This window comes from Phoenix dactylifera, chromosome 16 (assembly GCF_051530095.1).
Source record: "Phoenix dactylifera cultivar Ajwa chromosome 16, Ajwa_hap1_PhDact_Kaust_v1.1, whole genome shotgun sequence".
NCBI classification, from domain to species: Eukaryota; Viridiplantae; Streptophyta; class Magnoliopsida; order Arecales; family Arecaceae; genus Phoenix; species Phoenix dactylifera.
Genome location: NC_143205.1, coordinates 19,257,172 through 19,283,480, shown reverse-complemented (window position 1 = coordinate 19,283,480; position 26,309 = coordinate 19,257,172). Strand labels below are relative to the sequence as shown.

The following is a 26,309-nucleotide window of genomic DNA, read 5'->3' as shown; positions in this document are numbered from 1 at the left end:
ACCACAGCGAACATAATGTCTTTGCTTATCTTTTACCCTGGATATCAAAAAAAAAGAGAAAAAAAAATGCTCCAGATTGCCGCTGCAACTTCCGGCCTGGATGACGTCTACTCTAATCAATGTGTTGGCCAAGGCCAGTTAAGAACCTGCCCGTTTTCCAGATGAAGGTAGATGTTGGTGCAAAGAATCATAAAAAAAAACTTAAGGCTTGATAATATACAGTAACATTACTGCAGCAAACTTCATTTTAAGACTAGTAGTGATTTTGGCTGCATGGTTGGATCATCTTGGAGATACCTCATTGCAAACCCAGAGATGAATTCAGTGAGCACCAACGCATATCAACAAGACAACCGAAACAACTGTGAACAACAAATTATACTTTAACTAGAAGTAATCGCCTTTTTGAACCAACATGCTTTTCGACATCAACATTACTATTCATTTGACTGGATTCTGTGTATCACGATTAGTATTAACTTTCATTTGTCCTTGAGATCTATTGCACGCAGCAGCAGGTGACAGTTGCATGGAACATCATTTGCTGGTTACAGGAGCTCGGTGAATCTGGCCTTTGATTTTCCACGAGATTTGAGGGATTTTTCTGCATTCTTTCCCCTTCTCTTTCTCCTCTCTGGCAGAAAAATCTTCAACAAGAAAAGCAGGTACACAGGGACCAGACCAAAAATGTACAATAACCGGCCAAAGAGAGGAACTCCATGACCAGAGCAGGCAGAGGATGCAATAAAAGCATCAATGTAATTCTGTCAACTGCCACTCTGAAGCAACGGCTGTGGCTGTGCCCTGTCATCAGCTTGAGAGCACAGGAGTTTCTGGAGAGAGCGGTATTGAAGGCGTACACTTTCTCCACTGTCAAGAATTTTGAGGAGATACCTGCAAGTAAATTTATAATTAGATACATGGTTTTAGAGATTTGTTAAGCTTTCAACTTAACACATAATATACTTAAAACTACAAAAACCCCGCAAACTTACCAGCCATTCAAGCATTGGGATGTGATCACTGCTTCCTTTCCAACAAACTTGTCAGGAGTCCTCCTGTTTCCCTGTATACTTTGTACTGTCAGCATGTTTTCTTCATAAGTCCATCGTACTACAGAACAAATAGTAACTTTATGACGACAGGCTTGTCACAAAAGAATTTACCTTGATCAACACTTTCTCATTTACTGCAAATGGATATTGAACTCCTTTTAGCAGTCTAGGGCCATCACCATCAGCTGGCACCTCACCATTTTCCTGATAATTTTACAAAACAAATAAAAAAGAATTAACAATCATAGAAATTATTTTGGCCATCAAATACAGCCTTTTGCAATGGATCATCAGATATGTACCTTGCCTAGTCTCTTCAGGGCATCCATCTGTTCACCAACTTCTTTCCTGCGTTTTCGGACTGCAGCATTATGGAACAGTCTCCTGTCATCCTCCATCTTCACTGCTGTAGCTGCAACTCTCAAAGCTGTAAGAAAATACGATGAATACATGAAGTTAACAATTAGTCAGAAATATAGGAGGACCAAGCTTTACTGGAAAATCTTGCACAAGATCAGCATGTACCAAAGTTAGGGACCAAGGACCCAGGATCAATTTCTGCATTGCATAGAGTACACCTAGCCTGATTGAGAAAGAAAATATTAAGAGAGCAATACATTAGTTATTTCTTTATCCAGATAATATGTTCCGCTAAACAAAGAAATTGGAAGATATGAAACAATAGATTTAAAAGAAGCCAGCGTAAAAATATACAACATGACATGAATTTTCGAATTTATATTAGAAATTTGCTGAAGAAAAAATAGCACCCACTGCAGCAATACCACCAAAGTTGCAGATTATACCCTGGGTGGTAGTGACTGGAATATTTCTAAAGACTTTTTTTCCCAAATCACATATGCATTTCCAGATAAAGCCAATAACTAGCCCTAAGTCTTTCAGCCTACAATCCTCTTAAATTCAGTAATGTCGCTGTTTTTCAACTGCCAATATTCTTCAATTTTACCTCTTGTGCCATTTCTGCTTCTACAAACCTATACTGACTCTTCTCAAAAATTTGCAGTTTAAAGGAGAGCAATTACTAGTCAGCAACCTTTATTCCACTTTAAATTGAGAACCCACAACTTTACCCAAGTTAACAACATTCAGTTTTGCTCTCACTTTCTCTCCTACAAGTGCTATGTTATCTGGCTAGTTATTTTCTGTTTCTTATTGGAGGCTAATCTAAGAAGTAACAATTTTAGTTCAATTACTAAAATTGTATCAGTGTACTTCATATACTGATCATTCAGAGCATAGATGAAGACTGAAAGAGAAGGATCCACACATACCATTTCTATGACTTTCTTCAACATGTGGCCACCAAATGAATGTCCACAAGAGACAACCATAGCATCCTCAAGGAAAGCACCCCTGTAACAACAGAATTTGACGAAATAAATCCATGAGAAACTGTATCATGTCAGCAGAAGCACAAAATTGGGCACAAATCATCCAAAAATCACTTTGTTGACAAGCAGCCAAAGTCGATTAATGCCTGCAGCTTCTCTACTCTGCCAAACGTAAGCATAAAAAATAGCATTTGAATAAATTTAAGTGCCCTAGTTTCATGTGATAACAACCAAAATATGCAAACCCATCCATTCTGCAGCATGCATTACTCATATAGAAGAATGAAGAGTTCAAACTTTAAAAGGTAAAGAAGCTACCTAAAAGAAATGCTATTGTAAAATATTGAGGTTCAAATGGAAACTAGAGGAAAAGGTTATCTAGATTCTTGAACATCTTCCTCAAGGAGTGGCAAAAGATCAAGATACACAAGAACAAAATGAGACCAAGGTAAAATATGTCTGGCTTTAACTGAGCTGAGAAAAGGTATATTGGCTGTTAATGATTTTATAAAAAAGGTCAAGAAGATCTACACACCACTCAAGCCACTCAAGACTGAAAAGATGAAACTAGAGATGTAGATCAATGTAGCTGCACTAAGTTTGATATAATTCAAACTACAAAATTGATGAAAATAATGAAACAGGGACATGATATCTCAAAGAAAAGGAAAGATGAAAATTGTTTTTCTAGAAGTTGTTAAACAGGGACTGAACAAAAGATAATATAAGAGAAACTACAAAAGGGTGCAATTACAGGTAAAACAGGTCAATGGATAACTAGACCAGAGATTCATTTTGAGGAATGCAAAAGAACAAGGTACTATGACTATCTGAAATCATGTTAGTTCTGTTATTGGCTTATCCCATGAGATCTTGGATATGTAGAAGATGACACTGAATGTAGAACAACAATGGATACCCATTTACTGAAATAAGTGACAGATAAAATTGTACCATTTGTCATGAAATTGAACTTATGTGGCAGACTTGAAAATTATGCGATAGGTGACAAAATAATGTCAACAAATGACAGGAACCAATCAGACTTTCCATCTTCCTCCCTGGTACGGTGGTTTGCAAAAAGAAGTGATGAGAAAACATTTAAAAATAAATAAATATAAATGTAGAAACTTACGATAGAGGGTCTGAAAGGACACTTCTCAATGATGGTTCCCGAACGAGATCGTGATCATTGCACGCCACCTAAGAGAGAAGCACAAACAGAAAGGGAAATGCTAGAAATCAGTTATATGTTACCAATATGCAAAAAATGCTTACTGTCATGGTAAAATTGTGAGACAGTCGCTTGCATGTGATACATAATGAAATGGATTACAACCTGCTAGAAACAGTACTACACATTCTATTCAAAAAAAATATGATGAGAATGTTCCTTATAGCTCATTAACATTATTGGATAATGTTAGCAATTTAGAATTGCTTGTTACTTATTCTAATCCATTTATCTTAATTTTTGTATGTAGTGGTGAGGGTGCGGGAATGCTGTGAACATGACCAGATAAAAACAAAAGGATATGACCGTATGCACAAATACATTATCTTTTCTATTCCCTAAAACGTCATCAAGCAACAGGTCATAATGTAATCGTTATTAATGAGGGATTACAAGTAATGCACCGAGAAAACATGAAGCAATAAGCCATTAAAGGGCATAAAGTAATCCTAAGTTTGAGAAAAGTACAAGGTAATCTATGAGTTCTGGTTTTGCTAAAGAGAAAATGATGATGGAATAGGAACACCAAGTAACATGATGAGCTTTGTCTTCATTCTTTTCTCAAATTCTAGCAACATTCCTCTGTTCTCTCTCTTTTTGTTTTCTTGCTCTTCTTTCTTCTTTTCATCCTCAGCTTTTCTACTACAACAGACTGAACTGGCATCCCTCTTTCTTCACTTCTGTTTAGACCTCCTTTCTTTAAACTCTCTTCATCTAGGATTCCAACTTCAGCTATTCAAGATCATTATGAGATTCTATGTGGTGATTATAAAGTTGTGAAGCACTAACAATATCAGAAGATGCAATTTATATCAGTTGTCATAAATCCCTCTTATGTTCCTTAGATTTTTCAGATGTTTTCTTTTATCCAAAATCCCACCTAGACATGTCCCTACTCTCCTAGCCCTAGAAGTCTAGAAGCCTAACACTTTTGGCTCCAACCAGAAAAATGTTGTTTTTCTTGTTTGACATAAATTCTTTACTTTGGATCAACTCTTGGATATCCACAGAAGCCAACTCTGAAATGATTTATCTAGTTTCTAGCTAGAATTGAAGCTCAATTTTTATACTTTTTTGCTTCATCCATAACTGTCCGATAGTAGTCATAGATAGAACTGGTACAAACTTTTTGAACCTCCACTAGTTAGGATATCAGTCTTCTATAACAATGGCAATTATAATGTCCCAGAATTTTTAGTCAAACAATATAGAGCAGCATCTCCTATTTTCTCCCATGTCACAATTAAGTATTAGACAGTTTACAAAGTGAAAGGAAAAGAAAAAACAATACATATGAAGATAGGAGATGCTTAAAATAGTAAACTCACATAAGTATTATCAGGATGGGTGCACGCAACATCTTCTTCAGTAGACAAGTCATCCATAAACTGGCTCACAGATATTGGTTGGTAACTTTGTGGGATTACATGGCCAGCAGCTGCAATTGGGGAGCAATCCAATATAGCATTGCTTTGAGGCATTAGTCTAAATGTCAGTGATGCCCTACAAAAAGAAAGACAATATAAGTCAGGTATTATGAATAAATCAAGTATCAATTGAGTGCACAAAGTCATGAATTGTCCGCTTGACACTTGACAGTACACTATTATTGCATATAGAAAGGGTCAAGGTTAAGCAAAATTATGTGCATAAATTAATGCCAGATTAAAGTAAATTCAAACCTTCCACCATTCATCATTCCTGAACAAGAGTCAGCAGTAGTCCTATATGAGGCAGCTGGGCGAAGACCAGCAGTAGCATGACTAAGTGCCCTTCCCGTAACCAACAATAGGTCACCAGGACCTGACGCCCCATCTGCTAGGTACCAATGACCATTTGGGTCACAAACCTATCAAAGAAGTAACTAAGCAAATGATCTCAAGGAACGCAAGTAGCCAAATGTAAAAACAGTGAAATAATGATGTATGATGGAAAAGCATACCAGCTATCTTCCTTATATTTATAAAAGTTTTAGAGCTAAAATGGGAAGAGAAATAAATGAGAAACATTGGCAAGTGAAGCCTAGTCCAGAACCTTATGACTACTAATTGCTCAAAATTCATATGTTACTGAAAGGAGCAGCTAAATACCTGGATCCCAGGACTGTCAGAAGCAATTAAGGTCAACAACCCTTTTTCGACTTCATTAGCCAAAGATTTCCCTCCTCCAATATGCCCCTTGCCATTCTGTAATGAGGCATGAGAACAGGCTGCAACCAACACTGATGATGAGACCTCATTGGCAGGTAGTGGGGTATCGTCAAGCAGATGGTTGAAAACACTGCCAGAATTTCTCACTATCATTCACAGGAGAAAATCACTAAAAAACAATTCAACCAGATGCAACACTAACATCCACAAATGCTATCTTACTCGCTGCGTAGGCGAAGATGCCTTGCTATTGCACACAGTGCAGCACGAGCTGCCTTTCCCATGCATCCGAAAGCATCACTCATGCATGGGGGTGAAAAATCCCCATCTTCCAAAGCCCTAACATGCATTACAATCAAAACAAAACATTTTAATCATGTCTTAATATAAATATATATTTCACCCAATTATTAGTAAATTTTTTAAAAATCATGACATATTGTACAAATGCATGGAAACATTTCGCCACAGTTTATACTTTACAACCTTTGCATTCGATCAATACAAACAATAACCCTTCTCTTAACTCTAGTGGCAGCATAATGAAGCATCAAGTGGCTTGAAAATCAAGGATTTGTCTTTCATCCACTAAAAGTGTTTGATGTTGTCTAACACTTGTATCAAGTAAAGTATTCTACAAAATTGTTCCAGTTCTTATATTTTGGCCTTAAAAATAGATAGTGCCATACATCCTTATTTATGATATGATAGTGCCATACATCTTTATTTATGATAATGACCAACACAGACAGAAGTGTTAGGAACAACAAGTCACCACTTCCTATATCCAATCATATAGGGGGTGACTGTTCATACACATATACAGTTAGCTTTCTTTTTTTGAGAAATACAGCAGGAATGCCACTTTCCATGTTTGAACCTGGAACCTCTGATAAGTGCATAGCAACAGGCGGACCCATGTCTCTTTCTATACTTAATTTTCTTTGAACACAAGTGTACAGAATTCCTACGTTGCTCAGGTACGAAAAACAAGTATTACAAAAACAACAGGAAAAAGCACTTAGCTAAGTAGCAGAATATCAACATAAGGTAACAGAAAAATGGAGTCTAGCAATCCATCTACACTCTCAGCAAAACACTATCCTCAAAAAAGGTTATTAAACAACTCATCCACTTAGTCCCATCTGTAGCCAACATGTCCATCTTACAATGCCATCTCTAAAGACATGAAAGCTAATCCTCACATCAACATGTTCCATCACATCAGAACCATTGCAACATCATCCATGATCTATCATTGTCATATCAACATACATCACATCTGGCTCCTTCAAAGCTTGAAGAAACAATTGTCTCCTTAAAGTCATTGAAGCCATTGGAGTGCCTAATCAAAAATTGTGCATGAGAGAGCAAATTAAATCTCAAAATACCCAGCAAACACCCATCAACTTGTCATTTTAAGCACATCCAAAGAGGACCTGAACAAACACTAGGAGCAAAATCTTTGATTTTGACATTCTAATTAACTATAACTATCTATATAACTTTGGGCAAGTACATCAGTTGAATAGTTCAAATTTCATAACACACAGATTGATGGAACTTGATGGTGCAAAACATGACTCATCACCTCAGACACCAAAACAATTACACACTTGTAAGTATGTCAGATAATAGTCTAATAGCTTAAGGGCAAACGAATCTTAAACTTGGCATAAAAGAAAGTGAACAAAAAAATCTCCCTGAACTAAGTTAGTCAGGTTTCATTGTTGCATCACTTTTAATTGATCGGCCAACCCTTGTATGTAGGTGATCGGCCAACCCTTGTATGTAGGTGATCAGCCATCCCCTACAGAATCCACAAAAAGTGCAGGCCTATGGTAAAATATGGCCCATGAGCACATAATGCCTGACATTACCCAAAATAACCTACAATTGTGCACGCCCCTATCAAGGCCTAAGAAAAAAAAGTAGCTTAATAAAATCCATATAACAAGACCAAGGAGATCCATCAATATTGGAAGACCTAGTCAAAGAAATCCTCTCCATGCATAAAGGTTTTAAGTCAACAACCATATTACCATTGTTTTAAATAATGGGTTGGGCGGCTGCCTAGGCACCGGGCACCCAGCACTACAATTGGGCCAGTTGACCCCAGAAATCCGCACGCCACAAGGCATGCACATAGGCTAGGTATGAAGCAGGTTTAGGTTAATGAGCTAGGGACCATCACTTACTGGACCCCAAATGTCTCCAACTTTACCCATTCACCTTCCCTAATCCCTCCCAATTACTCTTCCTCCCATTTCCTCCTCTCGTCCTATCAATGAAATCCTAGCTAATCTGATGGCCTGGTGGGTGGGTGCCGCTGGTTGGCGGTGAGCGGCGAGCAATGAGTAATGAGCAACAAGAAGTGAACAAGGTAGTGAAGCATGATGGTGCAGACGTGGAGGTGGCGTCATGGCAAGGAAGCCATTAGAGTGGAGGTGGTGGTGAAGCAACAAATGATAAGGAAAGGTAAGCTTATTTTTTATGCTTTCTCCCTCTATTTCCTTCTATTTTCCTCTTTCTTTTCTTCTTTTTTCAAAGGCGTGAATGGAGCTACCATCAGCAGCAATGGTGGTGGTTATGCTACTGCCAGTGGTTCCTGCAACACCGCCATGGCTAAACTGCAACTAGTGGTGCCTGCAGTAGCACCGAGTGTGGTGGTTCTGCCGTTGTCAATGGTTCCTACAGTACCACCAAGGATGGTGGTTATACTGCTTCTGGTGGTGCCTGCAACACTGCAAGGGATGGTGGTTTTACCACTGCCATTGGTGCAGCGGTGGTTTTGATCAAGCACCCACCTTGCACCTAGGTACTGAGTGCCTCCCTAGGTGTTGAGCACCACCTAGCCGTCGAGAACTCCCCTATCCACCTGCCTCACACCTCTATTGTTTAAAATTTAGCATATTACCAAAGAGGTGATAAGATCTAGGTAACAAACTAGTCCAAAACCTCAAATAAATTGTTGACAGAACATTCTTAACAGAACCAAAAAAACCCTGAAAGAGTAATCCATTTATCATGCTTCACTCATCAACATGTTTCTAGATAAAACATAATATATACACATCTGCAAACAGAACCCTAAAAGCAAACCTCCTAAACAAGCAATTCATAAAAGTCTAAGCTTGTTTAACCAGCTTTTCTATGAAATAACTAACCAGAAATGTAAGATGCCCATTAGTATTTCTGATAGTTATTATGCATAGCAGGGATGTCTTGAAGAAATAATGGTGTTTGCGAAATGTCAAAAAAGTGGCTTGCAAAATGCACACACAAATTAAAAAAGTAAGTTGAGAAAAGGGAACAAGCATAAACCCATGTAATACAAGAAACTAGAGAGCAAATCTTATTCCAATGATCGAGGGTTGTGCGCATAAGTCCACTTCTAATGCTTGCTCCCATCCAAGGCTAAACTTCTCTGAAATAGAAGTATTCAAATCCTCTCCCTTTGATTTCAAACCTCCATCAACTTTGGTTTAAAAGTTTGTTCAATGCACAAATAAATGTTCCAAAATGTTATGAAGATTAATTTTCAAATTTATCATGCACCATCCAGCTCCTGTCACTTCTTATGCTCAACTCATAGTTAGACTCCTCTTGAGATCTGCCCTCTTCTCATAACATGAAAGAAATTCCTAGTCACCTAAACGCTCCATAACACTTACTAGTATGCAACTACATATAGATCAAACATTTGCTCAGAACAAGGGAATGTCCTATTCTTCAAATAAATAAAAGTGCTTGTAATCTAACTCAAATTAGGAACTAATTTTCCACCTACCCTTTCACAGTAGGATAATATTTATTCAAGGCCCATAGGGACACCTGACCAAAAATTTGAAGTTACAGGAAGTTAAGCGACCATCAAAACAAGCATGCACCTAGACCAGATGTGCATGCACCAATTTACAACTCCAATAATATTTGGTAAAGGCAATCTGCAAAACAGAAATATACACCAACAATGACCCATTGTCAAAAGATCCATCAGAGGTAATCTCTTTACTCATAATTACAATAGTTCTAGAACAACCATGCCTTTTGTTTGTACCTTCAAGACTGGATATATACAGATACATACACATCTAATTGTCCATTGTGATAACTCAGTGCCACTTCAAGAAACAAAACTGATCCAAAGTCAGCAAATACTCCAGTAATCTGACCAAGAAGTTGCTTCCAACCATGAATTTTCAAATAAGAATAAGGAATGGCTATTACCTAGTTATGGTCCTGGCAATCCAGGGTGCTGCAAGGAGCTGGGATTGGTAATTTTTTTTGCACAAAGTAGCGGCCCTGGGACTTGAACCTGCGCCATTGCGCTCGTCAGCCCAAGACTTTAACCATTGCACCAAGAAATGACCCCAACATTTTAGAACAATAAAGTTCCAATTTTCTGTATTTAGTATCAGAGTCACGGCTAAAAATATTAATTAACCCGAAACGAATTCTTCATCATCGTATTCCATAATTTCAGCAATCGCGAGCCAAAATTAAGACAGAAAAAAATAGAAAGAAAAAAAGAAGACACAAAAAACTAACTTTTATACAACTTTGCATCAGTTTCCTACCTCCCGGCGCGGTAGATGTAAACCTCGCGGCCCACTTTTCCCCAACCCACCAATCCCCCACCGCCACTCCTGCACTGCGCTCTTGCTTTAAAGAACATCCTCACCGACTCGAGCGCGCACCGAACCACCACTGCCTCCTCCCTCCCGAGTTCGATCACCACGGCGTTGTGCCTCATAAGCGACCCGGACAGTGCCTCCACCGCCCTAACGTAGGCCGCGCCGGGCGCCCCCTCGTAGGGCGCGATGTCCGCCAGCCTCACCCTCGCTATGGGCGCGCTCTCATCCGGGTCGAGGCCGGATGGCGGGAGGCGGGGCGTGGAGCCGGGAACCGGGGGGAGGGGGAGGAGGCCGAGGGAGAGGGGAGAAGGGAGATGGGATTGGAGGGGCGCCGGCGACGATCGGGCAGCGGCGGAGGAGGAGAAGGAGGAGGGGAGAGGGCCGGAGAGGGGAGCTGGGGACATGGAGGTGGACATCGGGACCCGGGGGCCGTTCATCGGGCATCATGCGGTCGATCAGGGAGAGGACTAGGGTTAGGATTTGGAGGGAGTGGATACAGGACGGACAACGGGCATTTCGAAATTCAAGCTCTTCTTTTTGTCGCCTCTTTGTTTTCCTTCAATTTCCAGAACGAGAAGGAAAAGGAACAGGGAGAAGGAGGGTGTTTAATTCGCCGACGGAATCTGGACTCTTCACACCATGTTTCATTAGATTGCTGACGTGGCGAACCTGAGGACTTGCAGGTCTAGAAATAGGATATAATTTCTTCATCATTTACGAGATACCGTGCGTGTTCTTAATTTCCAACATATTGGGCTGGACTAGTGCTTACTCCGGCCTGTGAATCCAAGAAGAGGCTGGGCTTCGTAGCCCACCAGGCCTAGTTGTCCAAATGTCCCAGTTTCACCACGAAATCTTTGGTGCACCCCAACCACCTCACCCCATCCCTGGGGCCCAAAAAAATAATAATAATAATAGACGCATACAAATAAAAGCTTTCATGGCAACCATGCCTTGCAAGGTACGAGACGATGGAGTTTAACATTAGATCTCGGACGATGCATATAGCTGCATCAAATTCTTGTCTTAGGGGTTGTCTGGTTGCTGGTGAAATTTCTTAAGACGCAGGGGAGACTTGTCTGTTCTAAGAGTTATTTTTCATGTTTTATTGCTTATTAGTATTTAGGAAATGGGAAACAACCAAATAAGTGTTTAAGATGTTGTTCTTCTAGTCATGATGATAGTGCGATGTTGTGCTAATTTAGTTAGTAATGCTTGGAAGCAATGATTATTTCCAACACTCAGATCCCAATGAAATAAGATGGATCCAACTCTTTACGCTAAATTCTGATGTACTTAAAAGTCATGAAAAAATGGTTAGAAGGTTGTAGGCAACTTAGATTTCATGGATACAATATGCAAAGGGGATTATTTCCTTGATACAATCGACTAATAAGCTTTTCTTTGTTTAGTATTAGGTTTATCATGTTCTATGGAGTTATCTGAAAAGTGACAATTAACTATGTAGTTATCTGAAAAGTGACAATTAGCTATGTAAGTAAAATGAAATTATCTCAAGAAACCATCATAATCAACATTTATAGAAATCAAATTCAATCACATTGTGTTAAAGGTTCAATGCATGGCTTTGAACTACATCCTTTATGATGTAAATATTCATGACATCAAGATAAGAATTCGAGTTATCAAAGTTGCCAATTTCATGACAGTCATGGTACATGATTTATCATCATTATCTTTAACATTATGTGTGTGGCCCAATAGTCCCACATCGGAAAGACTCGTTCTAGAGCCTGGGCATATGAGGCGAGTGTCTCCTAATCCTGCAGACGCGTTTTGGGTGGAAAACAAAACCGGGGAGGGGTGAAAGACGCTTGTGTGAAGCCCCGGAACTGGACAATATCTGGCAGGGGAGCCCCGTGTTTCCCCCCTCATGCGGCCCCCACGTGGGCACTAGGTGCCTCACGTGCTCCGCAAAAGCGGGGACTTGACATTTGGTATTAGAGCCGAGGATGGCTTTTGTCCGATGGTGGGAAGGATGTGAGGTCCAATAGTCCCACATCGGAAAGACTCGTTCTAGAGCCTGGACATATGAGGCGGGTGTCTCCTAATCCTGCAGACACGTTTTGGGTAGAAAATAAAACCGGGGAGGGGTGAAGGACACTTGCGTGAAGCTCCGGAACGGACAATATCTGGCAGGGGAGCCCCGTGTTTCCTCCCTCATATAGCCCCCCGTGGGCACTAGGTGCCTCACGTGCTCCGCGAAAGCGGGGACTTGACATTTGGTATCAGAGCCGAGGATGGCTCTTGTCCGATGGTGGGAAGGATGTGAGGTCCAATAGTCCCACATCGGAAAGACTCGTTCTAGAGCCTGGACATATGAGGCGGGTGTCTCCTAATCCTGCAGACGCGTTTTGGGTAGAAAACAAAACCGGGAAGGGGTGAAGGACGCTTGCGTGAAGCCCCGGAACCGAACAATATCTGGCAGGGGAGCCCCGTGTTTCCTCCCTCATATGGCCCCCACGTAGGCACTAGGTGCCTCACGTGCTCCGCGGAAGCGGGGACGTGACATTATGTAACAATTGTAACAGTCATCATATCCCCAGTTTTCTTCTCATGAAATATAGTGTTTGTTTTTTAAAATAAAAATTTTCTACCCAAAAACAATTCAAAAATGATGCATGATTCCAAAGCATTATCTGGTGAGTTACAGAAAAGTAAAGCAATGGGTTTTTGCCGTAATTTGTCACTATTTTCAGTTACATAGCAAATAATAGCCTCCATATAACACAGTTTCAGATATTAAAAACTTTTTTGCTATGCCACTGAGGTGGTAGCTCAGTGGTACCATTGTCTTACTTCCAACCAAGTGGTTCCAAGTTCGAAATATGCAAGCGTCGATTAAATTGTGTAGATCGGATGCTCCCTGCTCGGACACGGAGTCTGGGAGGACTTATTGGTCCACTGGTAGCTTCGGTGATGTTAAATGTAACGTACTCACACGGAGGGTTCAAAATATATATATTTGGTTGACTTTTGAATGCTAGTAGCGTAGAGGCTTTCTAGAAATAAAGAGTTATGTCCGGTTTCTAGACTTTAAAACTACTCCATGTTCTTTGCTCGATGACTACCGGAGTCGTTGATTAAGCAGGTTGGATGGGCTTAATGGGGCTCGAACCTACAATATCACCATTATGAGTGGTATATTTCAACCAATTAAACCATAAGCCCCTGATCCTCTTTTCTTTTGCTTAATTTAAGCTAAGCAAGCAGCAGTCACGGAGTCACCACTGGTCATACAAATTGCACCATTAATATTATTTTAATAGTCTCATATTTCATGTCGTCCACGTTTGTTGAAGTGTGTGGGCAACACCAGCTCTGAAGTTCGGTCAGCAGCCACTATGGGCTCGTTTGGTTCGCGGGAAGCATTTTCCTTCCTAGGAATATGATTCCTGGGAAACAAATTCCTAGGAAGAGGATGCCTAAGAAAGTACTTTTGGCATGTTTGGTTGACCATGGGAAAGTGACAAATTTCCAAGGTGCTTATGTTTGGTTGGCCATTCACTTTCCTAGGAAAGTTATATATAATTCCTATTATGCCCTTAATAAAAATTAGATTTTTAATGCCTCTTTAATGCTTCTTTAATGCTGAAGGGACTTTTTGGGAAAAAGTAAAAATTGAGTGATTCCCGCCTCATGGGAAAGTAACTTTCCCATGTTTCTCATGGGAAAGACTTTCCCATAAAATGTGGGAATCACATTCCCATGGAAATACAACTTTTCCTTCTCTCTCATTTGAAAACTCCAACCAAACAAGAGGCATCTCATTACTTTTCTGTTGACCACACTTTTCCCCCTTCTTTTCCCGCAAACCAAACGAGCCCTATGGGTGGCGAAATTTCGCGCCGACCAGCCATGTGATGCCTACCTGCGCCAGCCCTTGCGTGGCTGCCACTCAAAACAAAACATTGAGTGAGAACTAAGATCACTCAAACTACATCACAAATGCAATCCCTCTACGTGGTGCAATGTAACATTATTTTCATTGAAAATGCTCTTTGTTCTACCCCCCAGCGTTCCCCTTGATCCCTTCACATAATCGTCTGCATCTAATAGTATTCCTTCAGCAAGCAATTTTCCAACAGTGCTACATTTCGTCATTTTTGCACAACAATGTATTTGCTAGCTTTCATTTGGTATTCCCTCTCTTTTGCATCGATCTCTCTTTAGACAGATTAATGATACCAAAACATGTAAGATGAAAGCACATAACGTGAACAAATTCTATGTGAAACCATTTGGTGGGTCTCTTAAACCGGAGGCCATATGTTTGATTTGTTTAGCTGGTTTGGAGTAATGTTTGGAATACCTCTATAATGTTGCTTGTCGGCCAAGGCACAATTCAGGCTCTAGTTGCGCAAATTGGTTCATGTTATGATCAAGCTCATTGGAATGGTTAACCCTTTGAAACGGCTGAGTTAAACTAACTACTTATATTAGGCATGGTAGAATGAGCTTGAAAAGAAGCTGCCTAGTGCACTTCAAAATCTATTGTTCCTTGATTTTTTTTTAGATATATCTATGAATCATCCGTCTTCGACGGAAAAAAAAAAAAATGTTAACACAAAAAAAAAACAAAAAGCTTGGGAACAAAACAAATTTATTTTTTTTGGGGGACAGATTTTTGCTTTCCAGCCCTTAAATAAACAAATGATTTTGAAGGAACTTCCATCTATACCCTTCTCCTTCAATCTATCTACAATTTTGCAGACCAATACGAAAGCTCTGCAACGCCGCGTCCCTCGTGCGCAACGCCGCGCAAAACAACCCGTTAACGGCGTTTGACAAACGGTCCAATCCATCCTTCATTTCTTCCGCCGCCTTCTCCGCATCCTTCACGGCGCTCCGTAACGTTTCCGTTTTGTCGCCGGTATCCTCCCCATCGATGACGGCCGCCAGCCTCCTAACGGAAGCCTCCGCCGCCTCCACTTCCCCGGGGAGGCCCTCGCCCAGCTCGCTGGAAACCGCCTCCGCCACCTTGTTGAAGGCCTCCGCCCACGGGAAGTCGCCGGAGACGCTGATCCCGGAGAGATCCTCCTTCTCGCCGCCTCCTAGTACGGCGATGACCGCCCCGGCGACCAAGCTGGAGACGGCTTCCACGGCGTAGATCGCCCTGTGGACGGCGGAGATCTTGCCGCGGGGGGGATCGCCGGGGGCGAGAGATCTCACCAGCATGCCGGCTGAGTCGTGGATCGCTCGCGGGGGCCGGCGATCCCGGTCCCACTCGGCGATGACATCGCGGGCGCGGCGGAGGGAGTCCGGGGAGGAGAGGAGGTGCAGGGCGAAGCGGAGGAGGAGGCGGCGACGCAGGAGGCGGTCGATGTGGGCGGCGACGGCGTTGCAGGCGTCGAGGAGGGCGATGCCGGAGTCGAGGTGGGCGGCGAGGGCGGCACGGTCGGAGCCGGAGAGGGAGGGGTCAGAAATGAGGGCGGCCGCGTCGGAGAGGGTGAGAGCTAAGAAATCCACCGCCCGGCAGAGCCAAGAAAGAGGAATTGAAGACGAGAAATTGGGAATGGGGAGGAGAGAATGGAGGCGAGCGATGAGGGCTTGGTCGAACGGGAGGGAGGGGAAGGGGGATGGGAGAGAGTTCTTGGAAGGGAAGAGGAGGAGCGTGAGACGGGTTGCGGCCTTCTCCGTGAGAAACATCGGCGTTTTTGGAGGAAAAAGGTGGGAGTTTCTGGGGACCTGGGAAGCGAAGAAGAAGAAGAAGAAGAAGAAGAAGAAGGAGAAGGAGAAGGAGAAGGAGAAGGAGAGGAAGTCGACGAAGGGAGCTGGGGAGGAGGAGCGAAGTAGGTTTGAATAAATAACGAGAAGAGAGAAGGTAGGGGAAGGAAGAGAGGAAGGGACGGCGATGTAGAAGACGCCCGAGTGAGACGCGTTTTACGAGAATTCTGTTCGTGTGACCCTCTAATTACAAAAACGCCACAAGAATGGCAGGTGGTAGACTGGAAGGAGCAGGCTGCAGGCCCCGCCGCGTGGGTAACGGCGAAATGGCTCCGCGATCATCATTCCTTTTTTCTTTTTTCTTTTTTTTTTCTTTTTTTTTTTTTTTTTTTTTGCGCTAAAGATCATCATTCCTTCTCTTAGAAGCACTGGAAGATAGAAGAAATTATATCCTTAGACGGCGACGGCGTGTGCACGCCGCCAATCAGATTTGCTTGTTTCCGTATATCCCATTCATCATCAAAACTTCATCTAGATGCGGCACTAAAAAACAAACGACTATGCTTGATAGTGTACATAACCATATAGTACATAGTACTAATAAGTAGATGAAGGATAATTTCTTGATTTTTTTTAAAAAAATAATTTATAAAAAGGAATATATTTTTTAGAAATTGAGTAGTTTTTTATTTAATTTGCTATTGCATTTTTACTAGATGTATGGTTGCATGATGTTTAACTTATTTGAAAATGGAGAGATATGGTCACCCCACTAAGACTGCCCCTTTTGATAAATTAGTATGTAGTATATATTATCTCCCTTTTTATTAACAATATAAATTAAATTTGTATTATGGAGAGTATATCGATAGATTAAAATACTGTACTTTTCTAATATTTTAATAATAATATGTATTTTAATATTGTAATTGTGAGTGTTAATCTGGAAATATAAACTATCACGCCCTATGTGAGCATGTGTTGAATAAATTAATTATTATTATCATATTATTTTATTCTATCAATATTTAAATAATATTACTTATCATATATAATGTGAATCGATTGTTCTCTGATTAAATAAAATAATAATAGATGAGAACTAAAAATAATATTGTAACACGTCAGAAGGAGGTGGAAATCAAGCCCATATCTCGAAAAAAAAAATAAAACCCATGTACAATATATGATCCATTTCACTACTTTTGACATCCAAGACTCATATATATGTATATAAGTATGTATGTATGTATAGATCTTATGATCTCATATAAAGAGAAGCCCTAACTTGAAATAAAGCATCGGCTTTAAATCAAAGATTACATGGTATCATATACAAAGAAATCCAAAGATATCACATCGGTTCAATAGCTTCAGATCACGTGATCTCATATAAAGACAAACCCTAACTTAAATAAAGCACCAGCTTTAAATCAAAGATTGCATGGTTTCATATATAGAGAAACCTACAAAGAGATCGCATGGATGTCATAGTTCAGATCACATAATCTGATATAAAGGGAAACCCTAACTCGAAATAAAGCATAGAGAAACCCACAAAGATATGACACCGGCTTTATCTTAATAAAGAGATTATAGGATAGACTTAATAATATCAAACAAAGAAGCCCTAGAATCGAAGATCACACTAGCTTAATAAAGTGATTATATCAAGGAATAGTCTAAACAATAACTTTGAATAAGATATTTCACAAGCATAATAAAGAAATTATAGCATAAACAGACACATTTGGGTGTAAAAAAGAGGAGCTCGCCAACAATTTGACCAATTGGGTCAAGAATGTTGTTGGAAAGTAGTAAAGCATCAAAAAAAAAAGTCGAAGAGATTGTCAATGAGAAGTATCGAAGCAATAGCTGGATAGGTCACCATTGAACAGCTGTGAGGGCAAAATAGGAGAGGGTGCAGGGAAGGAAAGGGGTCAAGGAAGGAGGGGTTAGGAGTGATTCAAATCTCTCAAAGAATAAATAATAGGGAGACAAGAGTACTTAGATCAAAGAATAACCCCTACTTTCAACAATTCAGCTTGAGAGTGATTAGGCAAGAAATTTAGAAGTGAGTCATGAGTGACTTCCACCCAAGAATGTAACAATTTCTCCATCTCAACAATCGAACTCCCCAAAAATCACTTGTAAAAAGTGACAGGGAGTCACTTGAGGCCTTACCAAAATTGTTCTCAGCCAAAATCTCAATAACAAAAATAATGTGTAATAAGAGTAAAATTTGAATGCCATTTTAAATAATATATTATAAAATTTACATAAAGTCCTCTCGCATAAAAAACAACAAAGTAAATTATCACCGATGCAAATAGCGTTATTATAAAATTAATAGATATATAAAATTTGACCGTCATCGAAAACGTAACGAAAACATCGTGGAATTATCATGCTAGTCCAACGAAAGGCCCGAACACACGGTCTCGATCAGGTAGTGGCGTTTTCGTGATTTGATGTAGTGAGGACAAAGATGAAGGAACCCCTGAAGGAAGGAAGCCGTACAATAATTTGAACGCGCTATCGTAGTGACGTCGGAGCTCGCCCTCTTTCTCACGGCTTTTGACATTGCCCTTTGCTTGGAAACTTACAGGAAGGTTCCCCTCCTTTTTTTTTAGTTAAAAAAACAAAGGAACGGAAAGCAACCTAAAGCGAACCGTAGCCCACGGCGTTCCTCTTTTTGATCTCGGAAACTCCAGCGCAATGACTCGGCGTTCGTGCGGGGCGCCAGGGGTGCGTTGTAAAGTTAAATGGTTTTTGGGGATAAGAGGGAGAGGGAGAGAGCAAGCCGGATATGAGCAGGTTGCTGGAGTTTTAATTTTAAAAAATAAAATAAATTTAAAAATAAATAAATCAATTTTATTTTTTTAATTTTAGATTTTTGTATATTTTTTCCTTCAAAAAATAATGTTGGTTTTGGTTTCCATGAGAATATGATATTTCTGAAATATCATGTTCCTCAGAAACGTTACACCATATCGGTCATTGAACAGAATCTATAAATAGGCTATGGTTCAATATATTGAATTACTCAATTTATATTATTAATTTTCTACTTTTTGAGATGGAATGAAGAATTCTTTTTTTAATCTTTTTTTTCTCTTCTTTTCAACTTTCTTTTTCATCTGGACATCTAAAAGAGTCGGTCGGATCAAATTTTTCTAGAGACCGTGCTCGCTAGAGAAAGAACGAGCTGAGCTGAATTGTTGTACCTTGAAAACAAAATCGCCGTAGACCTGCACATAGAAGACAAATCACATTTTTAGGACATTGTATATCACATGTCTCTATTTAGACAAGTCCCTTCCAATCTTCTAATTTTATTTTAATAAATTATTTTTTTATAATATTTTTGTAAAATAAAAATATCGTATTTTTAGATAAAATATTTCTAACATAGGTAGCAAGCCAAGAACAAAAAAAAATATGGTAGTGGGTTTCTCCTGTCGTCATACGATACCGGTGGGGGATGGGAAGGTAACGTGGGGAAATGATTGCTGCTTATAGCTACTTTTTCTAAAAAATAGTACAATTTACGTATCATATGGAAACTCCCAGCAAACTTATACCGTTGCTTTGATTTAGTTAATGAAAATTTATTTGGATGAATAAATATGCCTTCTCATATCAATTTGCCGGTAAAATAAATTAAAAATGAGAACAGCAGAGATCCACATGCCATGTTGCAAGACGTGATTGGTATGTTTTTTTTTTGTTGTTGTTGAAAAAAATAGTTGATATGATTCATGACTGCCAAAAGGCTAGTAAATCATATAATGCCAATGTTGGTATAAGATTTTTTTTGGCATAGTTAGACGTTGCTGCATAGGGTTTTTGTTGTTATGATTATAGAAAATGATACATGCAACACATGATTTGCTAAAAGAGGGTACAAATCAGGTTTCATTTGTATTTTTTTAGTATTTATATTTGCATCCTATTCAAGTATAGTTTGAGTATGTGTGTTAGAACTTCGATAGTAGTTTTTTTGTAATAATTATATATTTAAATAAGAAAAAGTTAGGAAAGATTCTGCAAGCAACTAATTGAACCAAGAAACCGATAAGAAGTATACATCTTTAAGCAGGAATCATAAAGTAGATGGTCAAAGATGATGGTCTCCTCTGCCGATCAAAATCCAAACTAGTCTCACAAAGTGTCTCAAGACTTATTCAATAGCTGGCTTTCATTTGATGCAAGAGATGGAATACAATGGACGGTTAGGATTGAGTAGAGAATGTTGATTGATGAGAAGAGACCGTGCACGTTGGTGTAAGCGTGGATAGCCTTCATCCTGCTGCGGATATTGGGCCATGACTTGGGATGGTTGGTTTTGAGTTAAAATTATTAACAAAATAAACACATGAATCCTTTATCATGCCTAATTTGACTCAGTAATTGGATTAGAATCCTTTGATCCATAATAGCTCATAAGTCGAACGTCAATAATTTAACTTAACCTGACTCATAACCTACTCTATCTAGAATGAATCAAATCCAAATCAAGCCAGCTAATCCAACCTTTGTAATTTCCAATACATCAAATCAAAAGTGGGCTAGATAGCTAACACTGGGAAGGGATCAATTACTCTCAAAGTCCCGTTATTTTGAGGTGATAATTAAACTGAATCCAGATTGTCCTCAATCGCATCAAAATCTATCGTCCAAAAGTATGCGATAGGAACATTAAAGATGTCCTGTTCAGCATGGTTCATTCAATAACCCTTAGCTGAGATAAAAGAAAACCTTTGTATCTCTACCTAATGACACTTTAGACGGTCATATTTTCTGTTCATCAATGGGCTGTGGCAATGATGAGAAAGACAGAGAACAAAAAGAAATGCTGGACCAATTGCCGTCTCGAGTTTTACTAGCGTTCCAGAGAACTCATAACAGAGGAGGGCCCAAGGGATAATATCCTTCAAACATGACCATAAGTTAAATCTGCTATTGAAAACAAATGATAAAATGATAATGGTGATTTGGAAAATGGATTTATGCTTGCTGTCTTACAAGGTGGCTGCTACGAACAGCAGAATTTTGGTGATACCGGCACAAGGAAGCAACTTCAACCTCAGGAGAAAAGGAACCCTCACCATTTGATTGGTAGAAGAATGGAGGGCATTTCATACCGCAGGTTTAACAGGTATTCAGTATAGTTATGCTCGGATTTGTGTTGGTATCCAAAGATGAGCAAGGATCCCAACTTAAACACCATAGAATGCCAGGTTTATTATGGCTTGTGGAATCAGGTTACCACACAGCAAAACATGGATCCATCATCCGGAAGGATTTGACTGCTCTTCATGCAGGCCATCCTTCATTATTGAAAGTGATTCAATACGCTCACAGAATGCTATTTCTTGAGGAAGTTGACAGTGAGTTTGACATTGGATGCTGGAATTTTACAGTATTTGTTAACAATTGCAGTAATCAGGTAAATGAGCAAAAGCAACAAAACAGGTTCCATGATTGCGTGGCACAAGATGTTTAGAATAGACAGAATAGTGCTAATTCTCTGCTGGCATAATGCACTTTGTTACAATATTTGACAGCATTTAAATACATCTTAAGTGAAAACAGATGGATTTGCAGTTGCCGTGCTCACTTGGACTTCAAGCACCTCGAGCCGATGCTCTAAGATGTCGAGCTTTTCATTTAGAGCTGCTAATTTGCTCTTCGTTGTAGCCTCTGAGAAACCATTAGACTTAATGAGAAGCATCAGATTAAAATATACAAACATTAATATAAGATGAGCAAAACAGAAAAAGAAGCATTTCATTCATTAAATTTAAAGGCAAAACCCTTCCAACAGGACTTCAGTTTCATTCAAGCTGTAAATGTTAAAACCTCTGCCTCTACTCCAAACCCAGTTCTCTATCATTAACGTCTGCCGCATGAAAATCTGCCATGTATAGCCAGGAAAGCCATAAAATATTGAACCATTTGCTGATGTTGATAATATGCTGGCGTATCCCATTTATGTTTTCTCCAAATGGCTACAGAACCATGTCGCATTCAAAATATGGGATGTTGTTGGGAGAGGAGGCAGATGCAGACACTCTTAATAAGCTCGAGAAACAAGCATGAAGCTAAATTAATCCCCTTCAATTAGGTTTCATACAGAAGGCCAGAGATAGAAAAGAGATATCAACCATGCTAATAGAAACAGGAAAAAAGAAGATGTGCTATTTTAAAGAATGACAGCATTCCTTTGATTCCCTTGCAAACAAGACATCGCATAACGTACTACATGCCTAACCATACAAAAAGAAAATGATGGGTCCAATCACTATTTATCTTTCCACAATTAAAATTGATCTCGTTGTTGTTCTAGTCCCATGAAGAAAAGCAAAGTCAAAACAAGGAATTCTGCTTGCACTCCAAACAGGCCTAGGTTCAAAGGGAAATGAGACAGGGCCTTATTTTAGACAATAAATGTTCTTTTATTCAAGTTTCCATCAAACACATGGTATCCTGAAATCAGCTAGTTTTTCAATATAACAAACCGATTTCTGAGCTCAGCCCAAGCTGGTCAGTAACAGAACTGCTCCAGCTGCCAACTGATCTTATAACCATCTACTTGGTCCATATAGGCATTTCTTTGGGCCCCAGCCATCAGCACAGCTCTCTCTTAGTAATGAGGGATCATATCCACAATTTGGTTAATGATCCTTTTTTTTTAACATTTTATCCTTGTGTTTTGCCTGCCTATGGAATTCATCATATGCTCATGGATGAATCAAATAATTATTATTATGAAGGATGGAATGAAAGAAGTTATACAAAGTACATGGTAAGGAGATCAACATATGTCCAGACTATAATAAATCGTAATTACTGACGCCAAGGAGCAATTGGAAAAGTTCAGTAACTCAGAATCTTGCAATCTTCAGGCCCTTGTATTGGAATAACAATATTGCATCATGCAGCATACTGACAAACAAACAACTGCCCAGCAAAATGGACGAGGGAGAGAATAATGAACAAGATGAAGCAATAGCACGTCTTGCCCCGTTTATCCATGAACTAGCTAATCCAAGGATCCCTGAGAAGGCCCTGAACAATTGATGGAATTCCTAGTAGTAAGATACAACCAGCATGCATATGTACAGTCTAAATGGTACGAGGAAAATTTTGTGAGACATAAAATATAGAGCATCAACTTATCACAACAAAATGAAAATTTTCTTTGCAGGACAAATGGATCATCACATTGCATAACATCCTCACTCGTGGTTGGTGTTCTGCCCATATTTTATTTTTAGGTGAGAATATTCTCTTTGGAAAAAATTATCATAGGCAACTGCCCAGGTAATGATTATTAGGACAGTAAAGGTTGAGTCACGGGACACTTTCTCATACATTAAGAAGCATCATTTATATACATACAGGGCTCGTTTGGTTCGCGGGAAGCATTTTCCTTCCTAGGAATATGATTCCTGGGAAACAAATTCCTAGGAAGAGGATGCCTAGGAAAGTACTTTTGGCATGTTTGGTTGACCATGGAAAAGTGACAAATTTCCAAGATGCTTATGTTTGGTTGGCCATCCACTTTCCTAGGAAAGTTATATATAATTCCTATTATGCCCTTAATAAAAATTAGGTTTTTAATGCCTCTTTAATGCTTCTTTAATGCTGAAGGGACTTTTTGGGAAAAAGTAAAAATGGAGTGATTCCCGCCTCATGGGAAAGTAACTTTCCCACGTTTCTCATGGGAAAGACTTTCCCATGAAATGTGGGAATCACATTTCCATGGGAATACAACTTTTCCTTCTCTCTCCTTTGAAAACTCCAACCAAACAAGAGGCATCTTATTACTTTCCCGTTGACCACACTTTCCCCCCTTCTTTTCCCGCGAACCAAACGAGCCCACAATTGTCTCTATTTACCCTTTACATACCTCTTGAAGCAAAACACGAGCATGAATGTCAAAGATAGTGATACCCACCGAGAAACCACAAGTAGATTGTTATTAGACCATATGACTAAAGGTCATCAAGTCTTCCTGAACTCACGGCCTTAACTGATCAAAAGACAAATAAGATTATAACAAAGTACCAATCATACGCTGTGATACAGCATAGACCAGCAATGGCTTCACATCGATAGATGTAAAATCCATAATGCATTGTACAAAACCCCCCACTAGCGTATTTATTTCTACTTATCCTTAGATTTGAAAAAATAACTTTATGCTATAACTATATCTCTAATTTATGCTATAGGAAGCTCAAAGTATCTCACCAAACTTATGAGTCTATTTAAACACTACATATTAAACTTCTCAATTGTCAGTAGTGGTTTAACAGTCACTAATAAAGCTTTTAACACTGCTGAAGGGTATATTTAGTACTCTTTTAAGTTCTTTTCTCCTTGAAGGGCTACTGGGAATCAATTCCGATCATTTTAGGCCACTGTACCCAAAACTTTCCACCTATCGTCCCAATTCATCCGGTATATCATCTTTCCTACCATGCTCTTGCAAATCCCTGGCTTATGACCAGTATCAGCAAAAGGCTTCCATCTAATTAAAGCGTTCTTTTCATGATTCTATTCCATTCTCGCCTCCCTTAGATTCAACCCTATTGGAGAACCTGGCAATCAAGGGTTTGTGTCTAGAGCTGTCCTAATTTTACAAGAAAGTCGATAAACCCACGAAAACGAGCTCGATTGCGAAGCAGTTTGTCGGTATCCTTTCAGATCTCAAAATTTTACCTCTTGAATTGAATGCAACAGCCAGTTTAACGCACGGGATAGAAGCAAATATGTGAAGATACTAAATATTAAAAGGCCATAGAGCTAAAATTACTTGATCTGAGCCTGGGAGGGGGGGGAGAGAGAGAGGAATACCGAATTGGAGGAGGAATTCGAAGAGACGGCGGACGTTGAGGGAGATATTGGAGATGAACTCGCGGTTCTCCCAATCGGCTTGGACGGCGATCCCCACGTTGACCGCGTTCGTGATCCCCCCGGCCCTCGACATTGCCCCCGCTTCCGCTCCCTCGCCTACTCCCCCTTGCCTTTCTCGTCCCCTCGGAGAAAATAAGACGACAGCGATTGAACCGGAATTACGCCAGTTGACTGATAAGAAATATGGGTTTTTTTTTCCGGAAACAAAGAGACAGGGATTCCTTGATGGACTGTCTTAAAAGTTGATCCCTTCGAGGGAAAGATTTTTGCTTTTATATCTTATAGTATTTCAGAAAAAAGCTACTAAAGCAAAACGTTTGTTTAAAAAAAAAAAAGCAATAACCAAAATATATTTTTATATTTTTTTTCTGAGAAAAATTTTAGAACTGGAAGGCTATTTCCACCTTACTTATCAGCCATCTGGCAGTACAAACAGGCCAGACCAGGTCTTTTGATTACTCATGTTTTTTTTTTTTAACAATAGTTTTCAAAATGATACCACAGCTCATGCAATAGTTACGATTTAAAAATATAAAAATAAGATTTAAAAATAGATCACCTACCATTTGCTAATTATTTTAAAATTCAAATTTGTATTTCCAAATGCTAATAATACGCACGAAATCATTATAAAGTTGCTACTTGGACATTAGAAAGAAAAATTTGGTAGCAAACCTCCATGATTAATGAATTATATTAAGATTTAAACTTCTTGTTTCCAGAAAATAATTTTTTTAAGCACATTATTCTTTTTGTTGATGACTATAGGTTCAAATATCATCTTTCCATATGGTAACCACCAAACGATTTGGAATCATAACATAAAATGCTAAAGATAAAATTTATAAATTGCTTCATGCTCCCTCTAAGGCATTAATTGTTTTAATATTCAATTTTTATATTTTCATATACTGATCACATATTTAGTGACCAGAAAACCATTTTGAGATTGTTTCATGAAAACCTGAAATGATATTTGATCATGGATCACCCTGTGCTTTATGAATCAAGACTTAAATTTCATGTTTTCCATATATTTGCCAAGGAATTATTTTGTTGTCACTATATGCTATTCATATATCATGTTGCTCTTCAATTCATTAATTATAATATAACCCAAATTTCATCTTCCCATGTAGTGACTATAGAACTTGTTGGTGGTAAAATGGACCACCCCACAAATGCAATTATAGCACCCAAATCCGTCAGCAAGATCGAGCTCATCCAAGTGATCGGGCTCTTCGGCTCATCCAAGTGATCGAGCT

At 39.4% G+C, this 26,309-nt stretch overlaps 3 protein-coding genes across 6 annotated transcripts; all 3 read right to left on the bottom strand.

Moving 5' to 3' along the window:
• Window positions 1-174: 174 nt before the first annotated feature.
• Window positions 175-11,137, bottom strand: LOC103717222 (uncharacterized). Of its 4 annotated transcripts, XM_026808779.4 has the most exons (13): window positions 10,372-11,004; window positions 10,022-10,109; window positions 6,014-6,130; window positions 5,732-5,921; window positions 5,324-5,490; window positions 4,970-5,144; window positions 3,543-3,610; window positions 2,348-2,429; window positions 1,581-1,638; window positions 1,358-1,482; window positions 1,167-1,259; window positions 996-1,066; window positions 364-894 (listed from the first exon to the last, which is right to left on the bottom strand). In XM_026808779.4, exons 3-13 carry the CDS (start codon window positions 6,094-6,096, stop codon window positions 768-770), a joined length of 1,239 nt encoding a protein of 412 aa, XP_026664580.2. In that variant the 5' UTR covers window positions 6,097-6,130; window positions 10,022-10,109; window positions 10,372-11,004; the 3' UTR covers window positions 364-767. The 4 variants fall into 4 exon arrangements, with proteins under 4 accessions (XP_008803754.3, XP_026664580.2, XP_038971021.2 ...); XM_008805532.6 differs by lacking the exon at window positions 10,022-10,109 and having other exon boundaries at window positions 175-894; window positions 10,372-11,137; XM_039115093.3 differs by lacking the exon at window positions 10,022-10,109 and having other exon boundaries at window positions 996-1,080; window positions 10,372-11,090.
• A 3,898-nt stretch (window positions 11,138-15,035) lies between these two features.
• Window positions 15,036-16,345, bottom strand: LOC103717231 (protein BPS1, chloroplastic-like). The gene has a single exon (XM_008805544.4). The coding sequence runs from the start codon at window positions 16,096-16,098 to the stop codon at window positions 15,145-15,147; it is 954 nt and encodes a 317-aa protein (XP_008803766.1). The 5' UTR covers window positions 16,099-16,345; the 3' UTR covers window positions 15,036-15,144.
• A 5,228-nt stretch (window positions 16,346-21,573) lies between these two features.
• On the bottom strand, window positions 21,574-25,205 carry BRK1 (BRICK1). Its single transcript, XM_008805555.4, has 2 exons — window positions 24,985-25,205; window positions 21,574-21,822 (listed from the first exon to the last, which is right to left on the bottom strand). Exons 1-2 carry the CDS (start codon window positions 25,115-25,117, stop codon window positions 21,701-21,703), a joined length of 255 nt encoding a protein of 84 aa, XP_008803777.1. The 5' UTR covers window positions 25,118-25,205; the 3' UTR covers window positions 21,574-21,700.
• Between the last annotated feature and the right edge of the window lie 1,104 nt (window positions 25,206-26,309).

Coding starts and splice junctions, on each gene's coding strand:
- LOC103717222 (XM_008805532.6), bottom strand. CDS start 10,865: ATGAACGGCCCCCGGGTCCCGATGTCCACCTCCATGTCCCCAGCTCCC. Junction 6,131..10,371: donor TACATCTACCGCGCCGGGAG/GTAGGAAACTGA, acceptor AATGCATGTTAG/GGCTTTGGAAGATGGGGATT. Junction 5,491..5,731: donor CTGACAGTCCTGGGATCCAG/GTATTTAGCTGC, acceptor CTTCTTTGATAG/GTTTGTGACCCAAATGGTCA.
- LOC103717231 (XM_008805544.4), bottom strand. CDS start 16,098: ATGTTTCTCACGGAGAAGGCCGCAACCCGTCTCACGCTCCTCCTCTTC.
- BRK1 (XM_008805555.4), bottom strand. CDS start 25,117: ATGTCGAGGGCCGGGGGGATCACGAACGCGGTCAACGTGGGGATCGCC. Junction 21,823..24,984: donor CGAATTCCTCCTCCAATTCG/GTATTCCTCTCT, acceptor ATGGTTTCTCAG/AGGCTACAACGAAGAGCAAA.